Here is a 12819-nt window from a genome sequence, read left to right on the forward strand (position 1 = left end):
CGGGACTTTCTGAATCTCCCCCGTTTCGAGCTTTGACTAAAAATATCAGCCTGCGTGTTTTGGCTATTTTAGATGCTATAAAACGTTTTTCTGATGTCACTTAGAAAAAAAATGGTGTCGGTTTGTCCTTTAAGTACTGTATATACTATTGAAAATAGTAAATGGAATGTTTACCAAAGTAATATACGTCTAAACATCAAACTGTTTTTTGCCCCTCCCAAATCCGACCCCTGACCAACACCCATGCCCCTCCTTTTCTTCCCTGGACTTCTGTCTTAAGTTTAGCCATTGCACTGCAGACTTCCTTTTCTCCCCTTCTCCCTTTCTTCGTCCGCTTTTCCACAGCTTGACTGCATTTAGTAATTGCGTAGCTACTGGTCGTCGTTATTATCTACTGTTGCATTATTTGTTCAGGTCAAAATTAATCCCAAATCATGGCTGACAGAAGTCGTATGTTACGGAGAAAGGAGAGACAAGAAAAAGAAGGTAGTGGAAACATCAGGAGTGGAAGAGAAGAGAAAGATGAAGGAGAAAATGCTCAACGGAACGGAGGGGGGGCATCCGCTGAGACGATGCCCACCAACAACGATGCAACAATGAATGCTAAAAATGGAGATCTTCAACCGGAGCCCATGGAACTGCCTCCCTTTGAAATCATTGAATGGTGAGTCCAAAGGGTTAGCGTGCTAGCGAAAGTTGCTTATAGCGTGACTGAATTTGGCTTTTACTCATCGTCTATCAATGTCGGGGAGTGCATGCTCCTAGGCCTTCAGTAGTGCTATGTCTGAATAAATCAGCTGGGAGAGTGTGGTGTGATGTTACTACATGTCCACTAGAGGGTACCATAAGCCAGGAAATAACTTGTGACTTGAAGAAACTTAAGAAATATTGTCAAACTTTTTTTTTTAACGATGAACGTGTCGATTCATGATAACCTCACCAAATTGCTATTTTTGCTAGCTTCAGAGCTGTCTAACTTTTCTTAACTCATTCACTGCCATTCACACATTGCTTCTGGAATTGAAATTTGACGTAGAGTGCCATTCCCGAATTTGTTCTGGCTTTGTTTTTTCGTGTTGGGGTGTCGATGAAGCGCTGGTTATGGCCTCTGGCAATGTTTTTTTTTTCCACAAGGGGGCAGTGTTTGCCTTTTTTCCATGTTAGAGCTTTGTTCCAGCTTCCAGCTGTTGTTCATAGATAGATAGATAGATAGATAGATAGATAGATAGATAGATAGATAGATAGATAGATAGATAGATAGATAGATAGATAGATAGATAGATAGATAGATATACAGTACACATTCCACCATGATGTTGCTGCTGTGTTACTTCCGGGTAGAGTGAACGCCGGCGCAAATGGCTGCCGCTGCTCACCCGCACACAAAAAATCCTGTGACTGTCAAGTGTCCTTGAGAGTTTTGAAAGGCCCTTAGAAAATAAATGTATTATTATTATTATTATTATTATTATTATTATTATTATTATTATTATTATTATTATTATTATTATTTTTTTTTTTTTTTTTTATGTCAGCAATGTCAGTTTGTGGCCAAACATTGTTCGGGCCACAAACTGGGCGACTCACTTCAGCATGTGGACCTATTTTGACAGCCATCATAGAAGTGATTTATCACAAGTAATCTATTTGCGTAGCTGTATATGATCGTATTGCACCATGACCATGACTTCACTTGGAATCGTACGAACCCAACACTCTCCCCCAAAAAAGTCCAAAGGCTTATTATTTCATGCCGGCTGTCGCGTGGCCCTTTTGTAGCACATTTCTAACGTGCAGGGTTGATGTAAAAATGGCAGCTGGCGCCTCTCTCCTTTTCCAGTACGTATCACTCAACTCAACTATACTCAACTCAATTCAACAGTATTTATAGAGTACTTTAAAGTACAACCGACAATTTTTTTTTGTTCTCTAACTGACATCAGAAGAAACGTTTTGTAGCATTGGATTGGATATATTGGATTTTTCTTTATTAGTCTCACAGTGGAGAAATTTACATTTCACAGCAGCAAAGTGATGAAAGGAATGAAAGTAGAAAAACAAAATACATGAGCTGCTGGAAAGGCAGCCACTCTCGCGGCGCCGTCTTGAAGTCAAAAGAACAAAAAAAAACTAAACAAATAATATGACAACACAAAGACAATATGACAAAACAAAGATACAGAGAGTCCTTCATTCTTCAGGACTTGCTGTACCCTCTTTGTGATTACATGAAGCAGTTCTAGATGAAAGAGGAGAGGATCAAAGCGTCTTTCCACCAGTGGATCAGGGACATCATGGTGAAACGTGCACGTCGACTACAAGCTAAATGTTGAAAGCAAACACGCAGCTGTAGCATCCATTGACGAAAAGAGATTGTCTCACGTCTCCTGTCCCACATAGATCTGCTTCAATGCCAAGCCGCAACAGTTCCACATACGCATCGGCGCTCTGCGCTGACGCTCCTTTCTTCTTATCGCGGGCTCCTCAAGCCATGCATCCATCCAACCGCAGACTGTCCAACAGCACCGACCTTTCCGCTGAACAAAGCGGGGCTGTGAAGATGCTGCCCATTACAGGCGCAAAAAAGCACAATGGCCCCTTTGGTGTCCAGCGATGGCAGTCGAATGGCACCGACATTCCTCCCATTCAAAAACAGTACTGGCATATTCATGCTGCCGAAAAGGCGCAACCGCTCAGCACAGTCTCCTCCTTGATGAATGTCGTGGTCAAAAATGCTGAAAAACAATCCGTATCCGTTCCACACGACGCACAACAACACAAAGTGACAAAAGAAAACACAAAACAAGACAAAAACAACCAACAAAAAACAAGGCTCATGAGAGCACTTGCTGACGGCTGCCTACTCGGGCGCCATCTTGGACTTCAATCATCTCTAATACCCAAAACACGGTGGCTGATATTTTTCGTCAAATGCAAAACACCAATAAAAACTTAAAGTGTCCCAAAACTGCCACAAAATGAGCTCAGAAATGGCTCGATTCAGAAAGTCCCGTTCCCTTGTTCGTGATGTCACGCCAGGATACTCCTTCACAAACTCCCCTGCTCGAGAATCAAAATGTTCGTTTCAAATTCTTGTTTCTCTACTGGTTCGGTGTTCAACGAAGTTCTGTGATCAAAATATCAGTGACGACGATAGATGGTGAACAAAAACTACTTTATTCTAGTGAGACAGAAAAAGTACTTCTCTCGTCTAGGCAGGAACGAAGTCAGGAGCACACACGAACAAAGATCACAAAGAGAAGCCAAGAGCTCCCGCTCTGACTAGTTTTTGAATGTCCACAGCAGCGATCTGTTGTCCAATCAGCTACGGACAACTCAGTGTTGGAAGAACATAGGCTGAAACTTGATACTCGTTACATCCTGCTTTCACAACGGTTCGACTGATACTTTATTCCATGTAGTCTAAATTGAACATGCAATAACATAATATGTACTAAACTAACATGAAATAACGTAATATGTTTACTAATGTGCATAAGCACCCTATCACAAAACAACGGCGTCAGATTCGGAGAAGATGCTTTCTTGTTACTCATCCAGTTATGAATATGATTCAAATACAACGGACGAAGGCGGAAGTATATGCTGAAACATTTCAGGTATTTGAACACCTACAATAAACTGTCTGTAAGTAAAGAATCTGTTTCAAATAGATATCAAGTAGACAGGATGAACGTAATACAACAATATGATTCAAATAGCTCTGAGGAGGAAAGCATAAATGTTTGAAATCGATTAAAGAAGTCCTTCCGTATGAATTTGAGCCGTCTGGACTCCAATGTAGTGCCCAGAAAAGGCACAAGATGGCGCACAAGATGGCGCACAAGCTCCATTGGAAATGGGCCTATTTGTCTGCTGGGAATTTGTTTCAATTTCCACTTTCTTTATGAGTTTTACCGCAATTGGCTGCGACATACAACGATTCACCAATGTGTAGTTTTCCTTCTAATTTCGCGATCAACATGGTATTTTGATGAAAAAAAGTGCTCAAAATGCATTGTGTGTCGCTTTGTCGGTCAGGGGCGTTCCCTCGTCACTTAGTGCATCGTCATCAACTCGAAAACAAGACTTCCTGAATATTCAGCGTGAGTCTTAAAATGTCAAATATAGCTATCTGCGCTGGAATCTTTGTAAAGTGCGCCCAGTAGAAGTCATTTGAAGTTATTTTACTAATTATGGACGCAACTTGTCCAGTGGTGTCGGTTGTCCTTTAAAGGACAACCGACGTCTCTTTTTTGTTTTTTTAACTGACATTAGAAAAACGTTTTATAGCATCTAAAATACCCGAAACACGCAGTATGATATTTTTATTCAAATGCAAAACACCAATAAAAATTACTTAAAGTGTCCAAAATCTGCAAAAAATTGAGCTGTTAATTGGGCATTTTCAGAAAGTCCCGCCCCCAGTTTGTGACGTCACGCCAATACGTCTTGCATTGCTGGAGAATAAAAACAATGGCTCCTGATTCGGATAATATGCTTTCTTGTTACACATCCAGTTATGAATGAATAGTTCTGAAGAGGAAAGCATACATGTTTGCAATCGATTAAAGAATTTATTCTGTGTCATTTTGAGGCAAACGGGCAGGAGGAATGTCACACCCAAAAATGACGACCAGCTCCCGTGAGGAATGAATCAGCCCGTTTCCACAGGCTGATAGATTCCTTTCATAGAGCTTGGACTCCCTCTGCTGGCGGCTTTTGGATGTAACATCAAGGTTTTCAGATAAACAGTACAGCAAAATACATTGACGTGATGAAGGACTGCTACAATGTGTCTTTTTGTAGGTCGGGGGGGGGGGGGGGTCCTTTTATGACGTAACGTGAGGACTCGTCACCAACCCCAGAACAAGACTTCCTGAATGTTCAGCGCGAGTCTTAAAATGTAAAATATAGCTTTATGCGATGGAATCTTTGTAAAATACACTCAGTAGAAGTCATTTGAAGCCATTTTACAAATTATGGACAAAACTTGTCCGGGTACGTCGGTTGTCCTTTAAACAACCCTCACTGTATACAAAGTCCTGTACGTGGCGCAAATATCATGTTGATGATGTCGTGCTAAAAGTCAATATTCTGGGGGTCCTGAAATTCGAGTGACAATGACAAAAACCCTGGCACTGGACACCTTTTGCACATTTTTTGGCAGTGAATAAGTCAATTTGTTGTTTGAACATAATAGTGCATTGAGATGATGAGATGTCTAGATAGCTAGCTGTCTATTTGCTATCAATTAGCTATCTGGCTGTCTGGCTGGCAATCAACTAGCTGTCTAGCTAGCTGGCTGTCTAGCTGGATGGCTATCGATTAGCTAGTATTAGGTAATCGACAAATATTCGATTAGCGGAATAACTCAAATAGAAAGCTTTTTACACGTACAGAAAGCTAGCTAGCCAGCTAATATAGCTGGCTAGCTAGCTTTTTATTTGAGTTATTCCGGGTTGATTGAACGCTGGTGCGTGTGGTTGCCTCTGCTCAAAAACAGGCAAATCTATCCTGTGACTATAAAGCAGTGACGTGCGGTGAGGTTCATGGCTGGTGAGGCACTGACGTCATCATAGTGAGATTTACAAACATATGAACTCTACAGAGTAGTTTATTCACCATTTGATTGGCAACAGTTAACGTATTTTGTTTAAAATTTTATGTCAGCATTTTTATATATACAAACTGTAGCATAGAAAATAATAATTAAAAAAAAAATGTTTTTATCGTGTTACCTTTAGTCCATGCGCCGCTCCTTCTGAAGAAAGGCATCGATAACTTCTTTGTAGAAGCCTTCCTTATCTTTCTTCAGTTTTAAAAGTCTCTCTGTCTCAACGGAGATCACTGCCAGTGAAGAAAGTCGTCCTTGATCAGTCCTGTTCCGACTGTATGTTTTCAGTGCTGAGAATGACAATCTCGTCTACTTCTCCAGCAACAAATGGGGCTGCACCGATCTCCTTTTTAATGTCATTTCTAATGACATCACCAACTGCTTCAATTAAATCGTTCTGTATTCTGTTTCACAGGCTAGAAAATATAGTGGATGTCCCAAAATGACTCGCTAGCCTGTCATCTTTCTGAGCGAAAGCATGTAATAGTTCAACATAGTTGCCACGATGAGCACAGCCCTTACTTACATCATTTCCACGAAATGCCAGCTGTTGTTTGGCAAGGAAGCAGGTGGCATTGATGAGATCTTTTAAAATCTCCCGGTTCTCCTTTACCTTAGCATTGTGGATGCTGATGTTGAGTCTTCGCTCATTTTTGATGAGGCTCCGTTGTAAAATTTTCAAGTCGCAATATCCCATTTGAGTCCAGACATTGTCACAAATTGAGAACAGAAGGCAGGAAAAGCAGAAAAGGCGGTTTCTTGCTGGACATCCACACAGCCAGCCTTTTCGTGTGTACCAGTCCGCCTGAAAAGAGCGAGTATTGTGTCCCGTTGTCTGAAGCAAACCTTTTAGCTCTGGTGTTGGTCTTCCTTTAATTATTACCTCCTGCTTTGATTAAAAGTCCAGTTTAGAAAATTCTTTCAATTTAGATATGTAATCCTCCATTCTGAAAGTGAGGCCAAGCAACACGAAAAAATGACTGCAGGGTTGCACTTTACTTGCTAACTGTTTACTGTAGCTTTCTGTCTCTAATTCTATTATTCTGCAGACGTGAAGTAAGAAGTATCTCTGGAATCACAAGCGCCCCCTGCCTGTCATGAGGCGGGAGAACTGTGTGCCTCACCTACGCACAGCGTTTTGATAAAATAAAACAAAGTAAACACTGGAGTACAGTTTTTATAATGTACAATGACTCTACATTATATACACCAGCTAAACTGTAGAAATTTAGTTCATATACTAAACGTGTTTGAACGCTTTAATAGCGATATGCAGAAGGACAGCAATGCGGTCTCACTGCAGAGCAAGCCAGCACAGTAAGCATAGTGATTGCGCAATCCATAGTGAGGATCAGCCGGCTGGTGCCTCACTGCTCGTCTCTACTTAGTATTTGAACGGTAAATGTAAAAATTCAGCGATTTAGAAAAAAATCCTAAAACGGTGAAGTTAAATGGACAAGAACTTACTTACTTACTTACTTACTTAAGTACAAATCACTAAATACATATAACTGTTTAATTTATTTTTTCATTTGATATTTCCATGACAGCTTTCCATGATGACAGGTGAGGCACTGCCTCCCCTGCCTCCACTGACTGCACGTCACTGCTGTAAAGTGACCTTGAGAGTTTTGAAAGGCGCTTAGAAATTAAATGTATTATTATTATTATTATTATTATTATTATTATTATTATTATTATTATTATTATTATTATTATTATCAGAATCAGAATCAGAATCAGAATCAGAATCAGAATCAGAATCAGAATCATCTTTATTGCCAAGTATGTAGAACACACAAGGAATTTGTTTCCGGTAGAACACGCTGCACTAGTATCGTTGTCAAAAAAAACTGCTAAGTGGCACTATACAGTTCCATTTTGGCTACTGTTGAAAGAGTTCAAAGAGTTAATGGCTTGGGGGAAGAAGCTGTTTAAATGTCTGCTGGATTTGGTGCGCATGGATCAGTAGCGCCTGCCTGAGGGGAGTAGCTGGAAAAGGTGGTGGGCAGGGTGCGGAGGGTCCAGTAGGATTTTCCGCGCCCTAGTTTGGATTCTTGCAGTGTGCAAGTCCTCGAGAGTGGGTAGGGCGGTGCCAATGATTTTTTCCGCCGTCCTAACTGTCCGTTGAAGTCGGATTTTGTCCATTTTTGTGGCGGCCCCGAACCAAACGGTGATTGAAGAACACAGGATGGATTCGATGACAGCCGTGTAGAAATGTTGCAGCACCTCCTGTGGCAGGCCATGCTTCTTTAGCAGCCTTATTATTATTATTATTATTATTATTATTATTATTATTATTATTATTATTATTATTATTATTATTATTATTATTATTATTATTATTATTATTATTATTATTATTATTATTATTGGCGGCCCGGTAGTCGAGTGGTTAGCACAACGGCTTCACAGTGCAGAGGTCACTGGTTCGCATCCCGGTCCGGCCTCCCTGTGTGGAGTTTGCATGTTCTCCCCGGGCTTCTCTGGGTCCTCCGGTTTCCTCCCACACTCCAAAAACATGCATGGCAAGCATACTGGCCACTCCAAATTGTGACTGTGAGAGAGAGACTCGCTAGCCAGATAATAGAGCTGGCTAGCTAGCTAGCTTGCTATTTGAGTTATTCCGGGTTGATTGAACGCTGGCGCATGTGGCTGCCGCTTCTCACCCACAGAAAAACGTATATAGTGACTGTAAAGTGACATTGAGAGTTTTGAGAAATTTATTATTATTATTATTATTATTATTATTATTATTATTATTATTATTATTATTATTATTATTATTATAGCGGCTCCATGAGGGAAAGTTTTGTGAATCTAACGTCAACATTGCTGGTTGTGTTTCACAGCGATCGGATTGATCCATTCGCATTCAAGTTCCAGTTCAAGAATGTGGAATACTCCTCTGGCCGCAACAAGACCTTCTTGTGTTACCTGGTGGATCAAGGCCACGCCGCCGATGGCATCCAGAGAGGCTGCCTAGAGGATGAACACAGCGGACGTCACGCCGAAGAGGCCTTCTTCACGCAGTGCCTCTCTGATTATGACCCGGCACTCAAGTACACAATCACCTGGTGAATTTGCTTCAAATTGATATCTGTTAAAGTCACGTTTTCAGACAGGATTGAATTGGACTCCGGAAATGCAAATTCGGCAAGAATGAACAAAAATAGTCAGGAAAAAAAAGAAATAAAACCGGTAGAACCAAAGTTAGGTCTCAAAACTATTGTCCAAACCCCACACCGCCTGTAGAAGAAGTAGTGCGTAGGCTCAGTTTCTACTTTTGCGCCTTATAGCGTTGTGTGCCAGATACAGGTAACATCCGAGTTACGACCACGACCGCCAGACGCCTTTATTTTTTTTATTTTTATTTTATTTTTTTAATTGTACGCCTGACATGCGTACTACAATTTTGGCCAGCCAGCATATCAGACACTCGCACAGCAATCATCTGTGTGACTACACTCAATACAGTAGTTATACAGTGCAGATACCGTCTCTGCAACGTCTCCTGTAGTACTGAATGCTACTTTTTTCTTTGGCGTCCGCCTGAGTCCAAACGTTTGTGTCTGGCGACCTCGTCTGGCCGTTAGCAGGGAGAGTATGGTAAGTGTAACATTTATAAATGAACTATACATTAAACAGTTTTGTATACATTACAGGTACAGTTATACAGCCATAAAAAATGATAATAGGACATATACAATGATTAAAACGACACTAAAAGGTAAGTATAACATTTATAAGACAAATGTACAGTAAACAGTTTGTATAGATTACAGGTACAGTTATACAATAATAAAAATTGCTAATACGAAATATAAAATTATAAAAACGACGCTAAACGTTAAAAGATTTATAAATGAACTGTAAACCGTTTGGTATATAATAGTATTCAAGAGCAAATGTTGCTTAAAAACAAAAAATTGACATCGTATTTTTGGCGCTTAGAAATTAAATGTATTCTTATTTATTTTTATTTTTTTACTGTATGTTACTTCCGGGTTGAGTGAACACTGGCGCGTGTGACTGCCGCTGCTCACCCGCAGAAAAAATATCATGTGCCTGTAAAGTGTACTTGAGCGTTTTGAAAGGCGCTTCTAAACGAAATGTATTATTATTATTATTATTATTATTATTATTATTATTATTATTATTATTATTATTATTATTATTATTATTATTATTGTTATTATTATTATTATTATTAATGTATACTATCCTGTCGTGTAAACGCCATGTCGGCCAGTTTGAATGAATTTCGATTTACGACCGTTTAACTTACGACCGTTTTGTCGGAACGGAACCCGGTCGTCACTCGGATGTTACCTGTATTTGGAAAACATTTGTATATTTCTATAGTATATTTGGAAAACTTTTGTCATTCATGGAAGGTGCGCCTTATAGACCGGTGCGCCTTATATATGGAAACACTTTTAAAATACAACATTGACTGGGGGTGCGCCTTATACTCCAGTGTGCATCATACACTGACCGGAAAAACCCATGTAAGGATATGCCAGTATGGAAGATGAATGAATGAATGAAAACTAAACATCTCATCTTTTTTTGCTGACAATGAAGGGAATGAAATTGTATCTTTCTTTTTTTCTTTCTTTCTTTCTTTCTTTCTTTCTTTCTTTCTTTCTTTCTTTCTTTCTTTCTTTCTTTCTTTCTTTCTTTCTTTCTTTCTTTCTTTCTTTCTTTCTTTTGTTCTTTCTTTCTTTCTTTCTTTTTTTCTTTCTTTCTTTCTTTGTTTCAGGTATATGTCATGCAGTCCCTGCTCTGCATGCTCTGCAAAGATAATTGATACGTTAAACAGCATGAAAAACATCAAATTGAGCATCTTTGCCGCTCGGCTGTTTGAATTTGAGGAGGCGGAGATCCAAGCTGGGCTGAAAGCTCTGCACGCAGCTGGATGTAAACTGAGGATGATGAAGCCTCTGGACTTCTCGTATACGTGGGATACCTTTGTGGAGAATGACGATCAGCCTCTCAATCTGTGGGAAGACTGTAAAGACAATTATGAATATTATCAAGAGAAACTCGCTGACATTCTGCAGTGAACACAGTCTGCATACGTCCAAAGAAGGATGCCATCATTTTGGTCAGAAGGCTTTTTTTTGTTTTGTTTTATATTTAAATCACAACGAAATGAGGAGAATAGACTGTTAGGAATGAGAATGAAATCTTGACCTTCCTCCCAGCCAACGTGGATAAATGTGCTTTAATGAGACCATCCACATTGATCTGTGAAATTACCAGTGTACCCTTGTAGCGATCTTGTTCAGAGTGCAGTTAAAACAGCCACGATTACATGATCGGAGTTGCTAGCTGGATAGTTAGCTGACCAGCTGGATAGCTAATAGATAACTAATAGATAGCTAATAGGTCACAAATAGATAGACCGCAAAAATAGATAGCAAATAGATAGAAAATAGATATGTAGCTCTGTAGCTAGTTAGCTAGGTATCTAGCTAGCCAGCTGGATAGCTAACAGATCGCAAATGGATAGCTAATAGATAGCAAATAGTTAGATAGCTCAGCAGCTAGCTAGCAAGGTAGCTCGCTAGATAGCTGGATAGCTAAATACATAAAAAGAGGTGAAGGGAGGAAAATTGAAATAAAAATAAAGTCAAGAGAAAAGACCAAAAAAGCTAAATGGTACACAAGAAAGTTGAGCCAAAGAGCAAAAAAAAAATTGGAACAGCATCACAAAATGGCCGCCATTTGTTGCTTGTTCTGTAGCCACAAAAGGGACACAAGCCAGTGTCTTATTGTGTCGGTCCAAAGCCCGGATAAATACAGATGCTTGTGTCAGGAAGACATCTAACGTCAAAGCTTGGCCAAAATAAACATGTCAATCAAACCTCTCAAGATGGAGGACACTGATTCGCTGTGGCGACCCCTGAAGGGAAAAGCCGAAAGGAAATTAATAAGAAGACTGTTGGGGATGAATAATATGAAGAGCGGTCGATAATTTTTTTTCACGGAACAGCTATTCAAATTTTATTTGTAAATGTAGCTTTCTGTTTGTGGTTTTATAGGCCTCGCTGGCACAGAATTCTCACCATTTAACTTTTTTTGGTCGGAGATATTCAAACTAATTTGGCCACGCCTGTGTCCTGACCTATTTTCATTTCAAACTATTCCACTTCTAACCCTAACCCCTAGCCACTAACTCCAAACCCAAACCCTAATCCTAACCCTAAACATAACCCCTAACGGTTAGGTTTAGGGTTCGGGTTAGGGGCTAGGGGTTAGGATTTAGGGGTTAGTGTTTAGGGGTTAGGTTTGGGGTTTATGGTAATGGTTATGGTTAGGCTTAGTTTTAGGTTTAGGCTTAGTTTTAGGTTTAGGCTTAGGTTTAGTCATAGATTTAGGCTTAGGTTTAGGTTTAGGTTTAGGCTTAGGTTTAGGCTTAGGCTTGTCATGAGCGAGTTGACAGCGGGGCGGGGCCTCCGCTCCTGACGTCCGCCATCTGCTGTCAATTCCCTCATCACCGACTGTTGGACATTTAAACCCGACGCTGGCCCCAGCGTCGGAAGATACGTATTGCTTCACCCGAGAATTGTCTAGCCACGATCGCGTCTGTTTTCATGCACCGCATCGTATGCTGTTTTGCACCCTCGTGTGCCTTTTATTTTGTTAGTTAGTGTGGTTGGGTGGATTGCCGCCGCCCGCCCACTAGCCTTGCTGTTTTTGTCACTTTTGTTTTGCCAACCTTTTACCGGGTCCGTGTCATCTTGGACCCGCGCTTTCTGTTAATAAATCTTCTGCCTGCACCAACGCCTCTGTCACCTGCTTGGCGATCCACTACCACTCCCTACGTTCCCACTCGTCAGCTGGCACTGTCGTTGTCGCAATGTGACAAGGCTTAGGTTTAGGCTTAGGTTTAGGTTTAAGTTTAGGCTTAGGTTTAGGCTTAGGTTTAGGGTTAGGTTTAGGCTTAGGTTTAGGCTTAGTTTTAGGCTTAGGTTTAGGTTAGGTTTAGGCTTAGGTTTAGGGTTCGGATTTAGGGGTTAGGGTTATGGTTATGCGTCGGGGTTATGGTTATGGTTATGGTTATGGTTATGGTTATGGTTATGGTTAGGCGTTAGATTTAGATTTAGGGTTCAGGTTCGTCTTTAGGCGGTAGGGTTATGATTAGGATTAGGGATTATGGGTTAGGTTTAGTGTTAGGTTTAGGGGTTGGGGTT

General features: G+C 40.4%; 1 protein-coding gene across 1 annotated transcript; it reads left to right on the plus strand.

Moving 5' to 3' along the window:
- Positions 1-261: 261 nt before the first annotated feature.
- Positions 262-12405, plus strand: LOC148890934 (putative C->U-editing enzyme APOBEC-2). Its single transcript, XM_089011047.1, has 3 exons — positions 262-664; positions 8470-8694; positions 10383-12405. The coding sequence occupies exons 1-3, from the start codon at positions 435-437 to the stop codon at positions 10684-10686; spliced, it is 759 nt and encodes a 252-aa protein (XP_088867173.1). The 5' UTR covers positions 262-434; the 3' UTR covers positions 10687-12405.
- The last annotated feature ends 414 nt before the right edge of the window (positions 12406-12819 follow it).

This window comes from Hippocampus bargibanti, linkage group LG12, assembly GCF_051943395.1.
Source record: "Hippocampus bargibanti isolate YZ-2025 linkage group LG12, ASM5194339v1, whole genome shotgun sequence".
NCBI classification, from domain to species: domain Eukaryota; kingdom Metazoa; phylum Chordata; class Actinopteri; order Syngnathiformes; family Syngnathidae; genus Hippocampus; species Hippocampus bargibanti.

What these genes read in the sequence shown, in the direction of transcription:
- LOC148890934 (XM_089011047.1), top strand. Translation starts at nt 435, where the DNA reads ATGGCTGACAGAAGTCGTATGTTACGGAGAAAGGAGAGACAAGAAAAA. An exon ending in CCCTTTGAAATCATTGAATG is followed by an intron (nt 665 to 8,469) that starts GTGAGTCCAAAG and finishes TGTGTTTCACAG; the next exon opens with CGATCGGATTGATCCATTCG. An exon ending in CTCAAGTACACAATCACCTG is followed by an intron (nt 8,695 to 10,382) that starts GTGAATTTGCTT and finishes TCTTTGTTTCAG; the next exon opens with GTATATGTCATGCAGTCCCT.